The sequence below is a fragment of the Triturus cristatus genome, chromosome 4_1, assembly GCF_964204655.1.
Source record: "Triturus cristatus chromosome 4_1, aTriCri1.1, whole genome shotgun sequence".
Lineage (NCBI taxonomy): Eukaryota > Metazoa > Chordata > Amphibia > Caudata > Salamandridae > Triturus > Triturus cristatus.
In genome coordinates, this window is record NC_140585.1 from 1268348546 (window position 1) to 1268374370 (window position 25825).

Here is a 25825-nt window from a genome sequence, read left to right on the forward strand (position 1 = left end):
CAGTACCACGATTCATTCGCCACCTACGCTTTAGGAGTCTGTCAGACGGACACGTTGAATAAGCAGTCCCTGCTGTGATCAACTTGTAATGCAGCATTGGAGCTTCCTTCCCTTATTCACAGGCAGAAGTTGTTGGCACCCAGGACAGTCCAGTAATTCCCACTTCAGATCAGAACACAGGTGATGCTCCCTTGTCTGAGGAGTTGGCTGTCAGTGCAACACCAACCACTGGCTTAATAGTAGCCCCCAACTACTATGCAGAGTACCACCACCTTGGTAGAAGAGACCACACCAATGAACACAGAATTCTGGGCTCCCATTTGCATACAGATTTTGCAGAGCGAGGATGTGTTTTCCAGGTCTGCTTCCTTGGATACGGTTTAGGTCAGTTAGCATTTAATGTGTCCTGGTCAGGCCACCTTCCAGACCTAGTCTCGATCCGCAGTACTGTTATGCTCAGCAGGACAGACTCCAGATGGAGTGCACACCACGGAAGCAAAATGCAATGTGAGCCCTTTGCAGATGTACAAAGCAGTGATAAGGCTGCATCTAGCTATTTACGATCCCTCCTCACATACGTCAGAAAAAGAGACAAGAATCTGTGCCTCTTCAAAGGTCTCTTTTCCCTAACAGATATAGTTGATGGCCTCACATTGCACCCCTGCGTTCTGCCTAACTGCAGCTTCAGTCATAGACATTTACAGCCCAATGCATCAGGACGGGCCCTGGCACTTCTAAAGAAAGCTAGCCTCCTCTTTCCTCACTATAGCGCCAGGTGTCCTCCCCTCCCCCATTCCCTTTAAGAGATGCTAGGACTACACATATGCTGTCTGGAGAAAGCAACTTCTCCTCTATCTTGTACTCTGGTCCAGGATGTGGGCTTCAAAATGGAACCCACGGGTTTAAATCACTTATGCATGGCACACGATCAGCTATAGCACACACATTCATATGTACACACACATGCACACAGCATGGGCTGAGGGCATTCATTATTCTGCATTCATTGTGAGCAGCAGAACTTTAGATGAATGGGCCTGTAATTAAGAATTCATCTCACACATGTAAAAAACCTGTCACTATAATTCACCAATCGCGATAGCTGCCACCCCGCACTTCATGCATGAAATCCTCTAAAGGGATGTCAGTCCTCCATCACTAGGATGGCGTGCTTTTGCGCCCCTCCCCAGTTTCAGGGCAAGGTCCAGAAACTATCTTTAAAAAGCTTTGTACTTCATATAAGGCGCATCTTGGACAAGGCCCTGCCTTCTTAAGAGAAAAACTCATCACTAACAGGACTCTTAGGTCTGGCTCAGCTAGGAATTTAGTCATGCCACCCTACAAGCTCTCCTCCTGGGGAAGTAAGAGCTTAATTCTCTGCATGACTCAAAACTGGAATCGCTTTCCCTTAGAGATAAAATCTGCTCCCTCTTTGGAGTTTCCGCAAGCTACTAAAAAGATGGCTCTTTACTAAGCCTTAACTGTGATCATTCCGTTCCTTGTGCCCATTAGTGCCAAGATGACTCGGGATAATTGTTTGCGCTTTACAAAACCCGAATCAAATCAAAGACCGGGCCTATTCATCACGTTCACATGAGATTAGTGTGCAGCATGTCCAATAAAAAAAAATCCAATACCAGGATCACAGGTTCATGCAGTTGGGAACACAAGGCAGGGAACATAAGAACGTACATCCTGCAGGGGACATTCCTGTCCGAACAGTGTCTAAATTAAATTTCAATCCACAGATCCTCAATTCCAAAACCCCCAATGGAAAAAACAGCCTGCAGACCAAGACAAAGTCCAGGGGCATTGAGGATTTATGCTCTACCCACTAATAAGTCACATTGACTTGTGATCAACACACAAAAGAGCAGTTTGTTCCAAGTACTTCCAGATCCAGCCACCAGATGACTAAATTAAGCACATCTTGTGGATCTAGAAAAATGTCATCCTGCAAAGTTCCTTTAATCATCATATTATGATGACGGGAGGGCTCCTTAGAACAATGACTGATGCAAAGGGCAAAAATATATATCAAGGTTTGCAACAGGATTCCTTGAGGGCCAGAGCAAAGACACATTTCCAGGATCTTTAATAGGGAACCAGTTACTCGACAAGTGCATATCCTGAAAGTATAGCATGACTCCATTACTCATGGTGTAAAGCAAATGCTGCATCTTCTATAACAAATACAATCTTGGCAGGAGGATGCATCCTTTAAGGTCTACGTATGAGGCATTGGTGGCTCCAACATACCTCTCTGCATTTCACCAGATGATATGGGAACCTGCTTGGCCGGATCAGATGGTTTTTGTCATATGGACACTGGAGTAGATCTTCTGAATCCATGTTGTTAGATGGAAACCTGGGCAAAAACAGAACAAAAAGATCTGTTTTTAAACACCATAAGTAAGATGAATGATCTGCACATCAGCACATTACAAGGTGGCATCTCCAGTGCAGAGCAATGGAATTCTTCAATCCTTATCCCCAAGGGAATTCACAATGAAACACTCACTTAACAGACTAACTGTAACCAGTATTGTAGGAGTAACAATGAAATGAGGTGCATCAGGTGAGAGAAAAGGAGTCTAGTATTTCACATGAAACACAACCATATTGTATGCACTCGTTGATTCTAGAGGCAAGGACTACAAAACCATTATTGTAAAGCCCCATTATAAAAAGTCAGATGGCACATTCTCTGTTGCAATGTATAGTGTGAACCAGAGTGCAGCAGGAACAAGTCAATTGGAAGATGGGAGAGAGTATTTAATCCACAATAAAACAGCGTACCCATGATGTGGTGCCCTAAAAAAAAGCATCAGATATTCTTGCACTGGAATAAACACTTCACTGTGTATGCCAGACCATGGGTGCAATATGCTCGAGGTAGTAGACACGTCTTTTTGAAAGGTCTTAAGTGCATTAAAGCGCTCTCTTATTCTTAGTAGGACAGCACAAAGGATTAGGTTGATTCGCCCAAATCAGAGCCACCTTTCTCAGATTTTATTCTGGGTGCAGATACAAGCTGCCTCTATAAAAGGGAAGGTTTGCATTGAGCAGGATACTGTGACTCTTCAAAACATCGAATGAGTAAGTGCCATGGTGGTTACTGGTTAAGTGGGTATTGACCAGGCAAAACAAAGACAGAATGATGTGAAGAAAGTAATTGCATCAGCAACATTTCAAGGAAAGGCCTAGAGCCTAAATCACATTAATTAAAAGGCCTTCTTTACCCCCAAAATAGATACATTAATTGTGGGAAAATGGAAAAATAAAAACGGTATACAAATTACGATTTTTACTTTCTTCTTAAAAAATGGGGAACAAATGTCATTCTGTAGCTGACTTCGGATTATTCAGAGCAAATACCTCAAATAGTTGCTGACAAACAGAATAAGTGTAAAAATATCCTCGAAATTGAGCTTTTTTTGCTTGCCTCAGACATTCAAGAATGAAACAAAAGCTTTGACATACCTATTTGCCATCTGAGTGTACCCCTGCTTTTCTTTACGGTCTGTTTTTGTGATCTATGGGACATTCATATATAAAAATAAAATAATCATCACCTGCAGTCTGGGTATCTACATTAATATCTTGAAGACTAAATACAAACCAAATTCCCTTAAGGGCATTGATTTAGGGGCATGTCGAATTGGACTTCCTTGTGATGTAAATTCAAAGAATTCTATGTCATTTATTTCAGTGTTAGCCTTCGATGATAAGTAAGGCATGTCAAGAGACAGTAAAAATGCGCAGCCTCTCTTCCAACCTCACTTGGAGATCAAGCAGAATGCAGGTGAACCATTGTTTATTGTTGGATTCGTTCATTTTCAAAGGGGAATGCTTTCCAACTTGCTTTGGCATGTAGAATCATAAAAAAGGTCAACACATGTTTCACAACTATATGTAAATAACTGTTGCTTCTTGAAGGCCTGACAATCAAATCAATCAAATTCCATGAATTGTTCATTAATTAAACGTATACACCCAATCAACTTGGTTCAGTGAATTCATAGCTCATATACTCGCTAAATCTTAATTTAGAATGTGATTTCAGGTGAAATTATAAAATATCATAATGATCTTGTCAAAAAAATAACTTGAATTTAAATTGATAATCTAAGAATATGAGCTTGAAGACATTTAGTAATTATCTCATATTAGAGTTAATAAATAAATGACAATTTAGAAAGGTTCAATAAAATTACAGTGCTGCATTTGACCAGTAACTGAGCATCTGGTCAGGTAGGTAGCTATTTGTTAAGTAGTGAAATGGTTGTTAATTATTTGGCGCCGGTGCCGTCACAGAGCGTTATGATCACATTGGTTAATGGTCAATTTCAAACAGTTCAAATCCCTGGTGCTTCTAAAAGGAAAGGATATATGGCTGCGTTTAGTGTTTACTTACTAATAAGTTAATCTTTTATGGAAATGGAGTGCCATGACAAAGTACAGCGATCATAGTTAATGTGACTCTTTCCTGCCGCTATAAAATGTGTCTGGATTTCATTGTTAATATATGTAAAGACGAAACCAACTAATTTTTTAATATTTTAGAATAATAGGGTGAAAAACCAAAAACAATTTTTTATTCAATTCATTCGAGATGGTAGTTTTGCCATCATAGGATGGGTTTTGCTAAGAATTTCTTTTTTACTGCTCGGTGTTTTTTCTAGTTTTACTACTGTCAAAAGAACAATAAATTGCCCCTCACAAATGATTATTAAATCAGTGTCCTAAGAGGTAAAAAATAAAAAAAGAGAAATACTAGGTCAGTATGCAGCTTACCTTGTGGGGCTAGTATGATAATTCCAGCTCCCATGTGTCAGAGGCAGCGTCCTGTAGTACAGCTGCTGTGATGACCGCATCAGTATTTATATGTGCCAACATTGGGTGGGACCATGAGGGCCTCTAGAACGTGCTAAACTTTCCGTAACAACGCATACTACTCTGTGGTTTGGAACATCTCTTAAGCCAGTCCCCACCACAAAACAGAACCATCTTGCACAAATGTGCCTACCCTACCATCAGTCTCTGCCGCCACCGCTGAATTATCCGATTGCACCACATACTGGGGCTATTGAAACATTGTGCTATTTCAGTTACCACCTACTGCTATAACGCACTAGCTCTGGCAATATCAAGTTAAAAGTTACCAAAGGCTACAATGGCTGTCGCTGCCCAACCTAAAACTACCTTGATGTCTTGGTCCATGCAGCCGATCCCACCTATGGAGTTAATCGCACAATGCCAATAAAATTGTTCACCACATATTATTCAATGGAATCAGGAGCCATAAAGGCAAACAAAGGGGCTGAAATTGTTCTCACTGCCTGGAAGATCTACCCAACAATGAGTAAATCAAAGAGAAGGTGCCAGACGTGTCAACCACACTCCAGATGCTGCTTTCAGTAATATAAAGTGAAGGGGTCAACGCACAATAGTAAGAGGAAAATTGCAACCCTTCCTTTACGAGTCACGATTTCTATATTAGAGCAGGGCAAGGAAACCCCAAGTCATTTCAGATGGTGCCAGGATACTCCAGATTCCTTGAAGGACATTAGAAAAGATTTATCATATGATGCGGACCAGCCAAGGCTATCCTTTTCACTTTTCTATCATTGATTCCATCATAAGAAACTGATAAAGATGGGGGCTTGTGTTCTGGGGAAAGCCTTAGTATCTTGCATCCTCACCGACAGATTGGTTTGTCAGGGAAAAGAAATTAAGGTAAACAAAGTATCCTCGGAACTGCTACAACATCAAACACAATCACAGGGCATATCTCGTGCTGCTAATATTCAAAATTTACTGACTGTCCTGGACTGATAGTCAGAAACCATCAGCTACAAATCCAGATAAGTGTTGTGGATTTTCAAAACCACCTACGTATCAGCCCACAGCAGTAGATTCAGCTTAATGAATGATTAAATTACATTTACATTTTCATAAAGGAGCACTACCACCATTTGAATGTAATCAAACCCATTTTCATACTAAAGCGACATGAGACAATGTAAAGGCAACAACCACATGACTGCCCAACACAGAAGGAATTGTTCATTCACTATTTCACCATAGGCAGTAAGAAACATTTGGGCCTTTTTCTCATCATTATTAATAATCAGAAGACCGCAGTTGTAGTAAATGAAAATCACCGCATTATCACGCATGAACTCCCGTAATAAAGTGCATGTCAACACTCCTGGAAAGGATAATGAAACTGCAGAGAAACCAGAACCGAGGTCATTTCTTAATGTTTCAATAGCTGGGCTATATCCCCAGCAGGACTGACCATTCCCTAAGACCACGTCAGGCAGCCTATGGTGGCTGCACTAGTATATGGTGCTAAGTTGTTAGAACAGGTACGATATTTTCCTCAAAATGTTGACACAGGATGCTCCCCAATGACAAACCTCTATTTTGAATGGAACGCCAAAAATCTTTGTGCCATTCTGGAACCAAATGATTAAAGAACTTTGCTGACTCGCCTGGAGACAAAGGATCAGATTCAAGGTACTGTGCACAAAGCTTTTACAGGAAAAGGCCCAAAATATCTACTAAAATTAATCACCCCTAGGCTGGACTTCAGATCCAGCAGTGTATTGCTGATCAGTATTTCAAATAAAAATACAAGATTTAGTTGTGCAGAGGCAAACCATGGAAATGCAGAGCAAGCAACTCCAAAACTTCTTGGACCCACACCCAAGGTGAGAAAACCTCCTGGTTTAAAGAGGCTTTCGGATAATAATCACTCCCAATGCTATCCACCGCCCTCTCTATGACGGCACTAGCCTCCAACAAGCATCACAACCCACGATAACTGTAATTCAGCCTCTGGTCCAAACTCAAGGCCATTTGACCAACAACTAGGCATGCAAAATGGCCGTAAGGGCAGTAAAAACAAGAGGATAAGTAAATACGAAAACATATTTCTTAATAGAGCTTCTCACACTTTCGTTTTCAGTCAGATCTAGGTCTACAGACAGCAAAGTGTAATGAACATGTTCAAGTTTCACCTGAAGGTTAGGATATCTCTTATAACAATGGAGTGGCCAAGGCCCCAGTGAAGGCTGCTTTATTATACCCATCAGCAGTGCACAGAAAAGCTTACAACAATCCAACTCGCCAAGGCCGATTTAGAGATCCATCCACTACTAAGCAGAGTATGATAATGCTTTGGATATAAGTACAGTGCTTCATATAAGCCGCCTCCCTTTCAAACCACCCCTCCACCAAACAACCCTCACCTGCAAACTCCCCAAGTGTTAAAGTTTCTACCCAGAAATGTTGCCATCAGATTCAATAGGTCTGAGATTGTTCCCACTGCTTTAAGTGGTATGAAAAACCATGCTTTGTTCATCGGGGGTGGTAGTGGTGGTGGGTGTGGGGGGGTTAAAAAGGGCATGCCCAATCTAATTAGGGCGTGGCATTAAAAAGTAAGCTAAAAATCGGTGCTGCCCAACTGGTAAGTTACTACTGTCATTGCATCCATGATCCAGATTTATAATACAATAAGTAAAATTACACCACCAGCAAGCCAGGAGCCAGGTTCGATCCCCAACGCCGGAGGCAGATCAGCTCAGCATCATGTGACTCTGGGCAATAGCTCACTTAATCTCCCCTACGACCCCCAGCGCCTTGAGACCCTTACCGGTGATTAGTTCGCAGCCCTACAAATAGTAGGTTATAAATACTGGGTTGTATACAATATTGAAAAAGCTTCCGTTCTGAAATAATGAGACTGTTAAAGAAGTATAATGTGGCTCTTTGAAGTTACATCAAAGGCAGTGAAGGGTGGTACTGCTGCAGAGTTAAGATTTGTCTTTTATCCTGACGATGAGGGCAACAATGGAGAGCCCGACAGGGACCCGTCTTAGCACCGGATTTGTATAACTGCCGGTGCTGAGCACCGGCAGGACCCAGCCCACTTAAAGGCCTAATGGCTGTGTTAAAAACCCGGACCGTCTTCGTGTATAAACTGTGCTGGCAAAGCAGCGGCAGTACACAGATACACATTACATCCCAAGCAGGCACAGTACTGCACGGGTCAGGGAAATACAATGTAAAACATTAGATCAGACACATACTAACCATCACAGGAACATGTATACTCACCAGGAACTAACCTTGTGATTTTCATGAATGACGCCTTTCAGAAAGAGACCCTAGGGTTTATTTTTAAATGTCGATTGCGTTTTTTTAAAAAACCCATCCTATTTCATAATATAACACATTAACAGAACAGGTAAACATTTGAGGGTCAGGTTGGACTCTTCCTATACCGTTAGCTGTAATGTAGCTCGCTTCCTACCTTAATAAAACTGGCAAGGGAAACCTAACTGCCAACACCGGTGTGTATTTTATGGAACGGTTTATAGTAACGTATATTGAAATTGTTGCCTCAAACGCAAAAAAGCCGGCTTACACCGGGCATTCCTAAATCAATGACATACACTGGTGCCTTGCTTCGGGGACCAGACACGATTTTTAACTGAAATTTCAACTAAACAACGAATGAAAAGGGGCATTCCCTTGAAAAATTGAGTCCCCCAAAAACTAGAACTGGTCCCTTAAACAGAAGTTCGTCGTTGAGGCAACAAACCTGAGCTGCAGCTGGAGGATGTCTGGATTTATCTTACACGAGCCATTTAAAATCTCGCCATCTACAGAGAGAGCTGCATCTCTATAGAGGGAGAGATCTGTTCAGCGTGCATTGTGACCTCATCAAGACAGCCTGTGCACCATAGCAACAGGTAAATACATTCAAAGCATGACAGGCAGTAACCAGGTGCTGGCCCAAGACAGGCGGCAGGCATCCGGGTGCTGGCCCACGACAGGCGGCAGGCATCCGGGTGCTGGCCCACGACAGGCGGCAGGCATCCGGGTGCTGGCCCACGACAGGCGGCAGGCATCCGGGCGCTGGCCCACGACAGGCGGCAGGCATCCGGGCGCTGGCCCACGACAGGCGGCAGGCATCCGGGCGCTGGCCCACGACAGGCGGCAGGCATCCGGGCGCTGGCCCACGACAGGCAGCAGGCATCCGGGCGCTGGCCCACGACAGGCAGCAGGCATCCGGGCGCTGGCCCACGACAGGCAGCAGGCATCCGGGCGCTGGCCCACGACAGGCGGCAGGCGGCAGGCATCCGGGCGCTGGCCCACGACAGGCGGCAGGCATCCGGGCGCTGGCCCACGACAGGCGGCAGGCATCCGGGCGCTGGCCCACGACAGGCGGCAGGCATCCGGGCGCTGGCCCACGACAGGCGGCAGGCATCCGGGCGCTGACCCACGACAGGCGGCAGGCATCCGGGCGCTGACCCACGACAGGCGGCAGGCATCCGGGCGCTGACCCACGACAGGCGGCAGGCATCCGGGCGCTGACCCACGACAGGCGGCAGGCATCCGGGCGCTGACCCACGACAGGCGGCAGGCATCCGGGCGCTGACCCACGACAGGCGGCAGGCATCCGGGCGCTGACCCACGACAGGCGGCAGGCATCCAGGCGCTGACCCACGACAGGCGGCAGGGCGCTGACCCACGACAGGCAGCAGGCATCCAGGTTACTGACCCAAGACAGGCGGCAGGCATCCAGGTTACTGACCCACGACAGGCAGCAGGCATCCAGGTTACTGACCCAAGACAGGCAGCAGGCATCCAGGTTACTGACCCAAGACAGGCAGCAGGCATCCAGGTTACTGACCCAAGACAGGCGGCAGGCATCCAGGTTACTGACCCAAGACAGGCAGCAGGCATCCAGGTTACTGACCCAAGACAGGCAGCAGGCATCCAGGTTACTGACCCAAGACAGGCAGCAGGCATCCAGTTTACTGACCCAAGACAGGCAGCAGGCACAGAGGTGCTGACTGGCCCAAGACAGGCAGCAGGCATCCAGGTTACTGACCCAAGACAGGCAGCAGGCACAGAGGTGCTGACTGGCCCAAGACAGGCAGCAGGCATCCGGGTGCTGGCCCAAAACAGGCAATATTTGGATTCAGACTCATTTAGCTTCTCTGCAAGTGGCTGTGCTTGGAAGTGGTGAAGAGCTTGCTTCCAAGCACAACTGAGGCTTATCAGAACAGATTTAAACCCCCTAAACGTAGCTTCACATTTACACCAGGTTCTGTATTACAGTGTGTGCCCTGGGGGTGCAAAGGGCATGTGTGCCTGCTCTGTGTGGCCCAGGACACTTCAGTATTAAAGAAGGAGCCACAGATGCTTTTACAACCCCTTCTCCATTACATATAATGCCGGCGCACATGCAGCACCAGTTCTATCAGAGTAGCCTCTAATCTGCTCCTCCCCTGTGAGGGGCAAAAAGCTCACTAGAAGCCAGGGATTTTTTTTGTTTATATGATTTAGGGGTAGGGGGTGTCAAAGATGGGCCTACAAATGCCCCAAGGCAAAATTCCAGTCTTTCTGCCCCCCCTGGGGGGGCAGAGGGGAGAAATGGCCCCCAATCTGCCCCCAGGGGAGCAGAAAGCACACTAAGCACCTGGGATTTGTTTTTATGTATACAACACCCCCCCCCCCCAAAAAAAATTGCCACAGCCTTTCTGCCCCTCCGTGAGGCAGATGGGGGCAAAAGTCACTAATCTGCCCTCCGGGGGTGTGGGGGGGCAGAAAACCCATTACCCACCAGGATTTTTTTTTTTTTTTTTTTATATGTAGGGGTGGGGGCTGCCGAGAATGGACATGCTAATGTCCCCACTGCCAAAAAAGTCAGTCTGCCTCCACCAGGAAGGCAGATCTGGGCAATACCCCCCCCCCCCCCCCATCTGCCCCCCACGGGGGCAGAAATCCCACTAGGCACATGTTTATGGGCATGCCAATGAGAAGCCCCATAGGCAAGGGTCACTCCCCCTTTTGTTTTTGTTTTTTAGGCACACATTTTGTCCGTTTCAGTGATATTTTTATTCTCATCGGCACCCAAGCGGGGGCAGAAAACCTCTAGAAACCAGGGAGAGAGAGTGCGCGCGCAAACTGGAGTTTGGTTGACTGTCTGCGTGTACTGACCTTTTGCTGGCGGTGTGTGTGGCTCTGCACTTGGTTAATGGTGTGGGTGGAGTCAAGCTTGATGACGGTGTGTTTAGATTGTCGCTTGCCTGGTGGTGTGCGTGGAGTGGTGCTTGGCTGGCGGTGTACATGGACTGAGGCTTGGCTGGCTGCATGGATGATGCTTGGCTGCATGTCTGGACTGGCCGTAGTGGGCACCGGACATTTACCTGGTGGGCCGGAGGCCGGTTTTCTGGCCGTGGAGGGAGGGGTTGTCATTGGGAGCCGGATGCAATATCTGGCCCCAGTAACAAAAGCGGGAGCAGTGCTTTTTACTAGCACCCCCGCCTCCCCTGCCAGGGCCGGTGGAGCAGCAATCTGCTAGGGCTGGTTGCTGTTCCCAGTCTGGCCCTGCTTGGCTGGCAGTGTGCGGGGATGCCGCTTGGCTGGCGGAGTGTGTGGGTGGCGCTTGGCTGGCAGTGTGCATGGATGGGGCTTGGCTGGCGGTGTGGCTTGCATGAATCCCCCAGCGTTTTTTTTACCCAGAATCCCCTGCAAACCTCATATTTACTTACAAAGTCACATTTTCCTCACATTTCTGTGTGTTAAGTTGTAGGATCACTGCACAGGCACAAATTTCCAACTACCCAGCATTCCCCTTGGTCTCCCGAGAAAAAGGATACCTCACTTGTATGGATGCCCAAAGTAGCGTCAGCCTAAAGATGTATAAACAAACTGCCCTTTTGGACCCGCTTTGTGCCCTTTTGGACCCGCTTTGTGCCCCCTCTATCTCCGCATGTTTTCGGCCCTTCCATGTCATAGGCACTTAACCCATCCACACAAGTAAGGTATCATTTTTACAGGAGACTGAGGGGATGCGGAGTGGTAGGAAATTTGTGCCGTGCGATGATCACACAACTTTCCCACACATATTAGAGGAAAATGTGACTTTAGTTAAATTTGAGGTTTACTGCGAATATTTGGAAGGAAAATGTTGGGGGAATCAACACAAGCCACACCTTCCTGGATTCCCACGGGTGTCTAGTTTTCAGAAATGTCAGTGTTTTTTTAGGTTCCCCTAGATGTCTGCAAACCCAGGACCAAAAACACAGACGCCTATCTGTCAAGAACGACCTGGTTTTTCAAGGGGGTGACCTGAGTTTTTGTTCCCAGGCTCAGCGGCCATCTAAGGAAACCTATCAAAAAAAATTTAAAAAATCTCAAATTTCTGTGTGCGAAAGTTGTGGGATCACCGTGCTAACACAAATTTCCTACCACTCAGCATTCCTCCAGGTCTCCCGATAAAAATGGTACCTCACTTGTGTGGGTGGGTCAAGTTACTGCAACAGCCAAGGGCTCAAAACGTATTGTGGAGACATAAAAATTACCCATCACAAAACAACCTGGCTTTGCAACGGGGGGCACCTGAGATTTTTGGCCCGGGGTTTGGCAGCCATCTAGGGAAACCTACTAAACCCACACCACATTTCTGGAAACTAGACACCCTGTGGAGTCCATGGAGGTATGGCTTGCATGGATCCCCAAACGTTTAACTACCCAAACCTCAAATATAGCTGGGGGAAAAAAAAAAACACTTTTCCCGCACATTTGTGTGCGGGATCGCCGTATCAGCACAAATGTCCTACCACCCAGCGTTGCCCTCGGTCTCCTGAGTAAAATTATACCTCACTTGTGTAGTTGGGCCAAGGGCCTGTGATCAGGAAGAGCCAAAAACATAGGGATTAAGGGTATGCCACAGCGAATTCCAAGTGCTACATTTTCAGCTAAATTTGAGGTTTGCAAGGGATTCTGGGCAGGGGCATAGGAAGGGGGGTTCGGTGGGTGCGGGCTGCACTGGGTGTTATCACTGAGGGGGGGGGGGGTGACAGAATGGCAAACATATGTGTTTTAAACACATTTTGCCATTTAGTCTAGCTGGGGTTGACAAGAAATGTTCTGCACTGGGTACCACCTGACCTTGCTACCCTGACCTTGCTACGCCACCGATTCTGGGTAGGAAAACGTTGGGGGGGGGGGGGGGGGTCCCGTGTAAGTCATACCTCACTGGACTCCCCTGGGTGTCTAGGTTTCAGAAATGTGTCGGTTTGGTAGTTTCCCCAAGATGGCCGTTTAGCCCGTGGCCAAAAACCTAGGTGACCCCCCCCCCCTCCCCCCCCCCTCCCCCCTTGCAAAGCCAGGTTGTTTTGTGATAGGCAATTTTGAGGTCTCCTCAGTACGTCTTGGACTCTTGCCTGTCGTGGGTACGTTGCCAGTCGTAGGTACTTGGCTCCCCAAGTTAGTGAGGTACCATTTTTAATCTGAAGACTTTTAGGAATGAGTTGTGGGTGGAATTTGGTGGATCCATGCAGATTCCAGAACTTTCCATCACAGAAATGGGAGGTTTGCAAGGGATTCTGGGTAACAGAACCCGATGAGAGCCACACAAGTCATCCCCTCCTGGATTCCCCTGGGTATCTAGTTTTCAAAAATGTATAGGTTTCCAAGTTTTCCCTATGTGTAGGCAGAGCTAGTGTTCAAAATCTACAGCTAGGCACTTTGCAAAAATTAGGCAGTTTTCACTGTGCAAATGTGGTGTGTCCACGTTGTGATTTGGGCCGTTTCCTGTTGCGGGCACTAAGCCTACCAACACAAGTGAGGTACCATGTTTATCGGGAGACCTAGGGAAACTCAGAATTGTAGAGCAACTGTTATTACCTATTGACTTTCTATGCATTTCTACCTTCCTAATGTAAGACAATATGTAAAAAAAGTAACTTTGAAAAATGTCCTACAATTCACAGGCTAGTATTAGTACCCACAATTTGAGGTGTGCAAATAGCTACTGTTTCTAAACTCTATATTTTGTTTCCATTCCAGAACTACATAGGTGTCTTTGATAACCATTTTTCATTCGTTATATTTTACCAAATGAATTGCTATATACCGGTACACAATGAAAAACTACTGCAAGACGCTGCTCAGTTATTGGTTCTAGGTTCCTCGGGTTCTTGGTGCACCTACAAGTCCTATATATCCCCACAACCAGAACAGTCTAGGGGATGTAACGGTATACTGCTTTAAAAAATCTGTCATACTTCGAAGAAGTTACAGGTGAAAACGTTGGCACAAATGGCTGTCTTTTTCAACTCATTTTCAATTTTTCTTATTTTCAACTGTTAGTTTCTATCGAAAAACCTTGAAAGATCTACACAAATGACCCCGGGATCCATTATTGCTTTCCCACCCATTTCTACCACTAACTGGAAGGAAGTTGAAGACACAAAAAGTAACAAAAATAGGCTATGTCCCAGTAAAATGCCAAAACTGTAAAAAAAAATATTGGTTTTCTGACAAGTCTGCTTGTCCCTGAAAGCTGGAAAGATGATGATTTCAGCACCACAAACCCTTTGTTGATACAATTTACTGGGGGAAAAAAATCAAACGCTTTCTTCAGCAGCACTTTTCCCCATTGCCCCACCCCCCCCAAAAGACACATTTAGATGTATTTTGGCTAATTTTTGGGTCCCCCTCCAGGGAAATCCACAAACCCTGGGTACCTCTAGAATCCTCAAGATGTTACCCCAACCCCCCCCAAAAAAAAACCAAAAAAATAACTTAGCACAGGAGGGGACAAGACCTAGCAGCAAAAGGGTTAGAGTGCAGGCAGTTTGCGTCCGGCACAATGAAACACGGAGCGGCTTTAAAGCAGTCACTCAGTATTTCACTTGAATTTTCTGTCCCCAGGGCAGCACAAGTTCGCAGATGCCCTGGGGGCAGCACATTCACGGTTATATGACGTACCTTCGTTTAAAGGTGCGCTTTGGCAGCTTAGAACAGTTTTACAAAATATGAAAAAAATGCAAATATAATGTGAAAATTGTTTTTCGAATAGTTAGAGTTTTAATTATGTATAGAGTAGCAAGCAATAAAGTACTGAGGTTCCATCTGAAATTAGTTATCTAAATAACGCAAAAAAACTACGGATGTCACATTTTCATGTGATACGCAATTATTTGTTTTAATCGATGCAGTTTCTAGTGTTCTGTTCAACTTCTCATTCCCCTTTCAAATTAGTGTCCCACTGCAAAGCCATCTGTCCCCTTGTTTCCACAGAGCATCAAGTGAATGACGTCAATTTTTTATTGGTGTACAATATTTGTTAGATAACATGTATTGTGAATGAAGGATCTATGATGTATCCAAAGTATCATTTTCAAGGACTTCTGTTAAAAGTTGCACTGGAAACGCACTGGTGCTAGTCCTATGAGCCATTGTTTAAAAAAGGTTTCATTTTCATTATTCATCTCTGGAGTGCAGCTGGTGAGGAAGCAAGTGAAAGATGTTTTACCTTCAGAAATTGGCTTAATGCTAAATATTTGTGCAGGTATAATTATAACGCTATTATTTCCGATTTGCCAAATGCGACTAACCGTGATCATACCATGCTTAATTGGCAGAATCTATTAATAGCGTGTGTGATTTGTCTATAAAACCTTTGAGATTCTGTTTAAGGGATTCTTTAACCATTTGCCTAAAAGGAGACTTGTCATGCTGTTGGTGCTTTTTAAGAGTAGACTCTTGGAATATTTGCTTAGATTATGCCTCACTAGGGGAATATATATTTTTATTATTTTGTGTTCATCTGTACTTCTGTAATTGGGCATTCATGGCGATCCATGCATTTCTTTCTCTGTACCGTATTTTTGATTATTCTGTAATAATTACCCCCTTTGCTCAATTTTTGATCCAGAATTCAGTCCTTTATACATCTAATATTTTATTCATGTTTAAACTCTGCTAAGTTGTATTTTTCTAACGAATTATATCTCTAACCACTAGATCGATTGCAGATTCTGGAGCTGAATTATGGTAACATTTTTGGCGTGATCAAATATTGGGGTTCAGGTGATTATTGGGGTTCGGCCCGCACAAAGTTGGTAGTATATGATGGTTAGCATTAGAACACATCCTGTGTAAGGGGTTCCAAAAACGTTGGAGGATTTTTGACATTTGATGCCCAGATCAAAGGAAAACAAGCATTGGCATAGCCAATAGGTCTCGCTTTTGGGACCTTATAAGTATTTAGTTATGCAGCACAATATCCTTGGTGCAACAACAACTGTTGCATGGCAAAACACTTATAAGGTCCCAAAGGTGAGACCTATTGGCTATGCCAATGCTTGTTGCGGTTTTTGTGGTACTGCAATATATAGGTAGGTTATTTGTCACAGTTTGGATTAGATCATTGATGACACTATTGTTCAGAGGATCATGATGTCTCCAGTGACAACTTCTTTCTGCCCAGGTCGTGCCGAGGGGTTAATTTTCTGGTGGTTCTGCTGTCCTGATCGAGCCGAGGGGGGGGGGGGGGGGGGGGGGTGTGTGGGGTGTGTGGTTGAGTGCGTGCGTGTGTGGTTGAGTGCGTGCGTGTGTGGTTGAGTGCGTGCGTGTGTGGTTGAGTGCGTGCGTGTGTGTGGGTGTGGTTGAGTGTGTGTGTGTGTGGGTGTGGTTGAGTGTGTGTGTGTGGTTGAGTGTGTGTGTGTGTGTGGTTGAGTGTGTGTGGGTGTGGTTGAGTGTGTGTGGGTGTGGTTGAGTGTGTGTGGGTGTGGTTGAGTGTGTGTGGGTGAGGTTGAGTGTGTGTGGGTGAGGTTGAGTGTGTGTGGGTGAGGTTGAGTGTGTGTGGGTGAGGTTGAGTGTGTGTGGGTGAGGTTGAGTGTGTGTGGGTGAGGTTGAGTGTGTGTGGGTGAGGTTGAGTGTGTGTGGGTGAGGTTGAGTGTGTGTGGGTGAGGTTGAGTGTGTGTGGGTGAGGTTGAGGTTGAGTGTGTGTGGGTGAGGTTGAGGTTGAGTGTGTGTGTGGGTGTGGTTGAGTGTGTGTGTGGGTGGGTGTGGTTGAGTGTGGGTATGTGGGGTTGAGTGTGTGTGGGTGTGGTTGTGTGTGGGTGTTTTCCCGTTTGCAAGCCCTGCAAATGCGCAGTGTTACTATACCAGATTAATGGTGATCAAATTGCCGACCTCGAAAGGCGCAAAGGCTGTCTGTTTTGCTGGGATTTTAACATTTGACTTGCAGAGCAGTGATCATTTAAATTACAGAGCCATCATTTTGGTTCGATTTCGATATATATGTTGTGTAGAAATGTTGATGTATTTGTGTATTGCATCCTGCAGATGAAATAGTTTGCGTTTCTCATGTCACCACCCACATACAATTATCCAGAAGGAAAAAAAAGTGTAATGGCGATGGAGCAACTTACATTTCTAAAGGAGAGTTTGTAGATTAAGTGCTGTATCCCGATTTTATTGGTGATTTACCTATTGGCTTGCAGAAAAAAACGCTCTTTCTTGTATTCTGTGGAGGGCTAAGCAGTATTCAAGTCTGCTGCTCGAAAATGTCCTTACAACGAACATAACATAACTCGTATTGTTATTTTGAGTTGCTTGTTTGTTTTCTGTCCTCTGGGGGCAAGGGTGCTGTTGCAAATGCAAGCATCCAGGCATGAGAGTGGCATTCGCCCAGTATGTTGTATTTGCAAGTGGATTTGAATTATTGTTGGCTTTGTGAAACTTTAGCAGAATAAAAATGGTGTATATCAGTAGCCATTGTGTTATGCTGCATCATGTTAATTTGCTTACGCTTGTAAGCGCGAAGGCGGGGGAGGGGCGGAGGCAGGGAGCAAGCAAGAGGAAAGACAGATGGCACGGAGAGCTGGCGGTTCGCGCGTGCACGCTCGCGTGAATGCAAGCTTGTCACCAGCCAGCAGCACTTTGAAAACTCACCTACTAAAGTCTCTCCGAGCAGCGCATGCACGCTGACTCAGCGAGACCTAAAAAAGTTCCCAATGCTGGGTCCTCCTGCAGGGTGAAAAGCTACATTGCACTGTGCAGACCTGAATGAGCTTGGTGTGCAAGTATAAATTATATAAACTTGAATTTGTGTGATTTGTAATGGTTGATGTCTGTTTTTGTAGTGAGCGGTTTGGTTATGTGATGAGGACTCTAGCTTCAATTTGGTGGGTTGCTTGCAGTTTTGATGTATTTTTCATATTCGTGAACCCATTTGATGTTTTGTGTTATTGCAGAAACGTAGTCGGTTATCGTATTTCTTCAAGATCTTGTTCCTGGTCTTTATTATGGTGTGTAGAGTGAGGTGCTGCTTACACAATAATATGGTCCTGTATTGATGAATTTTCCTTTTTCAAGTTTGAGAGACTAATTCGAGTTACTGTGCTTACCGAGTACACAGGGTGCAACTCGGGAGGTAGAATTCTGCTGGTCAGAAGCTTGTCTAGCGAGTACTCCGTAAGCTATTTAAGATTTAATCTTGTTTTCTGGTACGGGTTTTCTTAGTTCGCTTAAAATAGAGTTTCTATGGTTGATAGTATTCAAACTTGTGAAATACTTAAGTATTTTCATTTCTAGGGTAAACAGACAGTGAGTATATTAATTGCCTAAGGTTTATTGTGGTGGTTTTAAAAAAAAAAATTTTAACAGAGGAACCGTGGTGTGATTAGCTGCTCAGTAAGTGAGCCGCTTTGGGATTGGCGATATGTCACTTATACCTGTGCTCCGACTGGTTGCTATAGCCGCGTTGAGATAGGTTGACCTTTGACAGAGTTGTACTGTTATTGATGGTTTGATAAGTTTGTTTTGGCACGGTTTTGATTTGTTTTAGATGGATTTGAGCTTGAGAAGGATGGATTTGAGCATGGGTTACAGAACTTAAAACTAGGAAAGAGGATAAGCCTAGAGAGGGTCAGAAAAAGCCTGAGGAACACACACCAGCATTTTAAATGATGAAAGAATCGGGTATTATGTATATGTTTGGATTCCCGAATGGAAGAAATATACAGCACATTATCATAAGTTACAATTTCATATGGAAGGTTTCCTTTAATTTTGAGCAATTAGACTTTGAGACAGACCTTGTACAACAAGAGTTAAATGTCTAGAACCACCCAGTTCAAAGCATTCAAATGCAATCGCATGGCAACAGAGAAAGAGAGAGAGAAGTTAGATAGATCTTTTAAGAAATCATTCAGGGGCTAATTAGAGACCAAATAGACAGTGAGACTAGGCATAGAGAACGGGCAAAATGGATAGGGCTTAAACATTTCCAGCTATAGTTACAGAAACAGACCAGGTCAATACAGACAAACTGAAAGAAGAAAGATGGAGAATCAGTTGATTAAATCAGCAACTCACTGAAGAATTGGTTATCAAGATCGCTTTCATACACAGCAGATAAACAGGTAGAAGCAACCCTGACAGCTGTTGGGGTTGGTGGAGAGGGAGACACGGCAGTGGTGCAAGTTCCTACTGGATTTGTACAATGTGACCAGTTAGAAACTCCAGTCACAATGGTAATGCCTAGCACAAGTGGTACGAAGCATACTGTTGAGCCAGAGATGATAAAGGTACATCCCAAGGTGACCTGTATTGGGATTCTGAAATGCTTCAGGGTAATGTAGATATCAACAGACTACTGACATACAATGCTGATAAAATGAGACATTTTATCAAGGAAGCAACCAGGTGTCCAATGGAGCGAATGATAAATTGGACCGGGGCGGTGTCTATGAGCGGGCCTGCCCTGGGAGCTGTGGATGGGTGGGTTGCTGCTTGAGGGAAGGGCCTGGCCTTGCGGTGTGAATGCAGCTGCCGTGTGGGGGAGCCTGGTGATCCGGCCCTGCAGTCTGACATCCTGCTGTGGCCTGGAGATTTGCAGTGACTGAGCGAGGCCACAGAGGCACATTGAATGAGGACATAAATAGCTGTAGCAGTCGATTCCCATGGTAACCTTGAGGGCATGCTCAGTGCTCTGGTATCCCCGCATGGGAGAGGACCTAAACAGAGGACAAAGGCCTCAGAACACTCACCTTCTTTAACTGCTGTGGCTCTCCTGACTACTCACCTGCCATAATTGGCTGCCCACACCTTCTGTCCAACCAACAAGGAGCCATTGGAAACGACATATGCAGTGCACAGCAGAATACCTGGGGCCTTCCTGACTCGGCCCCTGCAGAAGACTACTGCCTAATCAAGGCCACATCTGCAGCCTGAGTGTCTGGGTGACGCTGCCTGCCCGTGAAACCCGGGTCTGCTCGTTCCCCTCCCAACGACCAAGGGGAGGTGAGACGGGACCACTGCGACAGTGACAAACAACTCTGGCCTAGAAATGCCCGAGAGGCAGAGCCCTGCTGGGCACCTAATTGAAACGTGGGTAGATCGAGGCGACCGCTACGTAAACCCCACGCTGCATACCTTTGTCACCACAGGCAATGACATGGGTAAAATGGATGGTAGGCAGACCAAGCTCCAATTTGACGCCCGCAGATCTACTCAGGTGCACAGCGATGGTGCAGACCAGACAAGCCCTGAAGAACTCTCCACTGAAGACCAGCCGGATGCCACAGCTATATAGAGTCGCTCCTCCTCACAATGCAGCACAACCTCACCTCCATTGAATCAAAAATGGATACCATGTGCTCTCGGATGGACTCAATCACCTAAAAGCTAGTAAAAGAGGATGGATGCAGAACCGATCTCTGCGATCAAGGACTCTGCCTCCCACAGGAGTGAACAACTCCTAAATATGGAAAAAGTGATAGCTGCTAAAAACAAGAACTTAGAGACAAGATCATGAAGAAATAATCTATGGGTTATAGGTGTTCCCAAGTCCGCCAACACAGACAGAATGGGGGATTCTGTGGAGCACTTGCTCCAGACAGTGTTTGAGGCACAATCATTTTCCAAGATGATTATAGTGGAGCAGGCCCACTGCTCACTGATGACTGGCCCTTCACCTGGAGCACCACCAAGGCCAATTATTGTCCACCTATTCCACTACAGTGATTAGTACACTGCCTTACAGCTAGCCAGGGAGAAAAGCACGCTCTACTTTGAAGGGAAGGCGGTGTCCATATATCCGGACTTCATTATAGGAGTGCAAGAGGCCCGCAGGGAATTCCCGCCCATTGAACAAACTTCAGCAAGCTAACAATCAGGGGCGCTTCCTTCGCAATGGCGGAAGAGCGTTGCCCCACTGGTTCAGAGCCAGCAGCAAAAAAATAAAATGGTATTTCAGTATTGGTTTATTTTTATGCCGCCGGCTTAGCCAGTGTGTGCAGGGAGAGGAAGCATCGGGGGTGGGGGGGGGGGGGGGGGGGGGAAAGTGGAGAAGGAGTGCTAGTGCACTCCCCAATTTCTCATGTGTGTTTGGCCAGCTGTTTCAGGACGACCAAAACTCACAAGCCCACTTAGGTTACTTTAACCCCTTCAGCGCTGCGCGGATTCGCCCGCGGTGCTGAAGGGTTCGAGCGCGGGCGGGGCCATGACGGAACGGTTCCGTCATGAGCACAGCTCAACCGATGCTCATGACGGAATCGTTCCGTCATGAGCATGGAAGGGGTTAACAAGGCTGTATAGAACAGCCGAGTTATACAAACCCCACAGACACCCGGGTCTGAACAGGGCGTCTTTCTAGCCTGCTCAGGCCAATCGCTGTGCTGCTCTGCAGCGCGGTGATTGAACAGGGAGTTTGTGACTAGTCTGCAGTGTCTTATGTGACAAGGAAGTCGCAGCACCAAGGCGCACAGCACGAGGTGGCCAACAGCAGGAGGCGGCCGGCAGCAGGTAAGTTTACCTTTTTTTCAATGTTTTATTATTCCTTTCGGATGGATACATCAGCCTGTGGATTCCTCACCTTATGAAAATCCCCTGCTCCAGCATTCCGATGAATTTTTTCCTAGCTCTCCACACCGACGAGGACATCACAATGCTACGGCTCCACCCACGACTCCGCATGACGTCACCGGAGCCATAAGTGCCTCATCAGCGTGATGACATCAGTTCCCTTTTTTCCGCGCCGTTGGCACATAACGATTTTTTAGCACTCTCCATACTTGTTGAGGTACTTTGTTCTTTTTCTCAATCTTTAACTGTAGCTGTTGAGATGTTTGAGAAAGTCCGGCTTTAAACCCTGTAGGGAGTGTGGGGGTTACATGTCCATCACTGACCCCCATGAAGATTGCTTATGGTGCTGGTCATCAGATCACGACGTGGAGGACTGTTCCTGTTGTAGGAAAATGAATCCGAAGGCACTTAAAGAAAAAGGCCAAGGCGAAGAAGGAAGGACGAGGGCATAAAAGAGAAGTCAAAGTCGAAGTTGTCGACTTCGCATACATCGAAGTCGAGAAAACATAGGAAAAAAAAAAAACGACATGGATCTCGATGCCGTTCGACGAAGGGTAAGGCTTAGAGGTCACTTTCGCCTGCTCCTCGGCGTCGCCGAAAAGACTTTGCATCTCCTTCCCCCTTCACCTCGTGTGACTCCAGAGAGGTCTCCTTCGCCTAAAGGTGCTCCGGCGCAGTCTCCGGCGCCGAGGGATTCACCGGGTTCTTAAGCCGAGCCAATGCAGGATGATCCATCTCCTTCTCCTGTGCCTGAAAATGAACCGGTGGATTAGTCAGTGGATCCGATCATTCCGACGTTGGATACTACCCATTTGGATACTGGCTCAAATCCGTAACCTCAGTTCCCGACTCCAGGTTCGGATCCGTTGCATTTTTTTAATGCAATGTACCGTGTTTTGCAAGGGCAGCTTTCCCATCCGGAGCACCTTCTGGTCCCGTGGGTCCGCTGGCTTTCAACTTGGGCGTGCCCCAGCACCATGCCCAGGCACCCTTCATGCCTTTCATGCTGATGGCGCCGTCATGGCAGTTTCTGGCTCCGAGGGTCTCAACGTCGTTGATGGAATCCCCGGCGCCGTCTGGTGGGCCTTCCTCTCTGCCTCGTACAGATCCCTTGCCTCCTTCGGAACCTCTTTTGATGCCAGCTCCGGAGCAGTCGGTGCCGCTTGCAGCGCCACCGACGCCGCTTCCGCAGATTCGTTCAAGGAGAGAGGCACAGAGGCTGTTGGAAGAGGAGCAGAATCGCAGAGAGGAAGTTGAAGAGGGTGAATTGGAAGAGTCTCTAGATGAATTTGAGGGAATTCAGGAGGCAAGTAGCTGCGTGAGCGCTCTGCGCGCATTTGCTCTCACCTTTGTGATTTTTAATAACTTTTGTGTGTTATTTGTTTAGCTGTTTTTAGATAGCGCCCTTTACCTGCACCTTAATTGGCCCCCGCACTGCCGTTTTGGCGGATTTGGCTCTGGGGTGGGTGTTCGTTTTGGCAGCCATTTTGGAGTGGGGTGGGTGTTCGTTTTGGCAGCCATTTTGGAGTGGGGTGTGTGTTCGTTTTGGCAGCCATTTTGGAGTGGGGTGTGTGGATAGAGGTGTCTCTACCCTCCAGCGCTTCAGTGCGCAGGAGCAGCCTGGGAACACCTACTTAAGGCGAGTCCCTCCTGAAACCGCCCCTGACAAGGTAGCTGCGTGAGCGCTCTGCGCGCATTTGCTCTCACCTTTGTGATTTTTAATAACTTTTGTGTGTTATTTGTTTGTTTAGCTGTTTTTAGATAGCGCCCTTTACCTGCACCTTAATTGGCCCCCGCACTGCCGTTTGGCGGATTTGGCTCTGGGGTGGGTGTTCGTTTTGGCAGCCATTTTGGAGTGGGGTGTGTGTTCGTTTTGGCAGCCATTTTGGAGTGGGGTGTGTGGATAGAGGTGTCTCTACCCTCCAGCGCTTCAGTGCGCAGGAGCAGCCTGGGAACACCTACTTAAAGCTCCTCCCCTAGCGCAGCGGGATCGCGCAGCGGGCGTGTCCTCGCGTGGCCGGAGTCGTGCCAGAGTCCTGCCCGTCTGCGCCCGTCTGCGCCAAGGACGCGCTGGACGTCGCGGTACTCTGTGTAAGGACTATCATACCATCCTGGGTCCACCATGCTGACGTACTCGCGGGATTGCCTGCTTGCCATCGGTCAGGTAAGCCGCTGTTGCACCCTTTCACCGGTTCACCCATTGCGTGGCCCATATCATTGCCCTTGTAATGGGTGGGCTCTCGATTCTCCGCATCCTCTCCCAAGGTCTATTTCCTCGGAGACCCGCCGTATTACAGACACTCGCACTACTCTGAAGATTTTGAATTTAAACGTCAGGTCTGCGCTGAAACACTATCAGCACATCTATGACCTCATTAAGGAGGAAGCTCCAGACGTATTTGCCATGACGGAAACATGGCTACAGGACGCTGATACCGCTATTACTAATCTAGCCTGCCCACCCGGTTATTCTATGTACACTCTGAATAGGCTGTCTAGGGGTGGAGGTATCGCGTTAGTGGTAAAATCTATCTACCCTTGCGTCTGGGGTGCCCTAAACATCTCCGGGTGTGAAAGTGCCATGTTCAAGGTCTCTGTCAGCCCTGAGTTTACCCTGTCCGGGATGGTCGTCTATCGCCCACCCGGCAGTGATGTGGCGTTTAGAAATGCTTTCCCTGACACTGTTGGCCCTTTGGTCGCCGACTGTGCCAACTTCTCTATCATGGGTGACCTAAACCTACATTTCGACACCCTCTCTGGCCTGACAGTGCGTTCCATCTCTTCTGACCTGGAGGCCTTTCAACTTCCCCAGATGGTTTCCCAGCCTACCCATCTGGGGGGGCATATTTTGGATCCCCTGTTTACCAATCTGTTGGGGATTCAAATTACCTCTGTCTCTCCGGTGGAATGGACAGACCACTTTTTGGTGTCCATCCTCTGCCCGGTCTCGGCCACTCCCTCCATCTCCTCGGCTAGAAGGGTTCAGAAGAGGGCTTGGAAAAAGCTTCGGCTAGAGGACTTTCATCGTCTTCTATTAGAGGAGCCGCTGGGCCCTTTGACGGATGTGGAAAGGGGGTATGACCTCTTCTGTTCATGGATAACTAGGGCCTTGGACTCTCTGATACCCATCGTCTCAACTAAAATCAATTCCAGAGAGTCGAGTCCCTGGTACGATGGCACTCTCCGGGCCCTAAAGGGTGCCTGTAGACGAGCAGAGAGGGCTTGGAGGAAAACCTATGGGGCTGATCTAAAAGCTGCATACGCCAAGTCCGTTAAGCTCTACCATCGAGCTATCTGCCGAGCCCGTGCGGCTTTTTATGCCATCGAATTCCGGAACAGTCCGAATCCGTCAAAAGCTATTTTTAAGGCCGTAAAAGATCTTACAGTGAAGCGGACTACCTCTACGACCGTGAGCTCCCTTTCCCATTGTGAATCCCTTGCATCTTACTTCTTGGGGAAGGTCCAAGCTATATATAGGACATTCCCTAGCATAGGGTTCACTGAGGAAAGTATAAATGGGGTCCATCATCAGACTACACTGCTTGTTTTCCCCCCCCTTACCTTGGATGGTTTTGGCAAACTTGCGTTGCAAGTCAAATCTGGGTCCCCATCCGATCCAGTAAGGCCTGCTCTCTTCCGAGATCAAGCTTTTATGGGGCGTACAGCCGTATGCTCCCTTGTCAACCTCTCCTTGGAAACGGGAACTGTTCCATCTAAGTGGAAACAAGCTGTGGTGTCCCCGATCATTAAAAAGCCCACCCTGGACCCTTCCAAGCCTGAGAGCTATCGCCCCATCTCGTTGTTACCCTGGCCAGCCAAGATCACGGAGGCCCACGTCAACCTGGCCCTGTCTGAACATCTGACTCGGACCAATGCCCTCGACCCCACACAAAACGGATTCCGTGCTGGGCACAGTACGGAAACTGCGTTACTTGTGATGGTGGAACATCTCCGGGCAAGGTTGGATGCTGGTCAAACGGCGGCGCTTATTTTGTTAGATCTTAGCGCCGCCTTTGATACGGTAGACCACAGCATCCTCCTGCGTCGGCTCGAGGAGACTGGCATTGGCGGTCAGGTGTTGCAATGGTTCCGCTCCTTTTTAGATGACCGCTCCTTCTGTGTTGCCATCCCTCCC

General features: G+C 46.9%; 1 protein-coding gene across 3 annotated transcripts in view; it reads right to left on the reverse strand.

Annotated features, from left to right (window-relative positions):
- The window catches only part of LOC146856562 (uncharacterized), a 511781-nt gene that overhangs the window by 440875 nt on the left and 45081 nt on the right, over positions 1-25825 (reverse strand). For all 3 annotated transcript variants that reach the window (XM_085654765.1, XM_085654767.1, XM_085654766.1), the window contains one exon: positions 2260-2368. In XM_085654765.1, the coding sequence (XP_085510891.1) occupies positions 2260-2352 (93 nt within the window). In that variant the 5' untranslated portion in view covers positions 2353-2368. The remainder of the gene's footprint in view (positions 1-2259; positions 2369-25825) is intronic.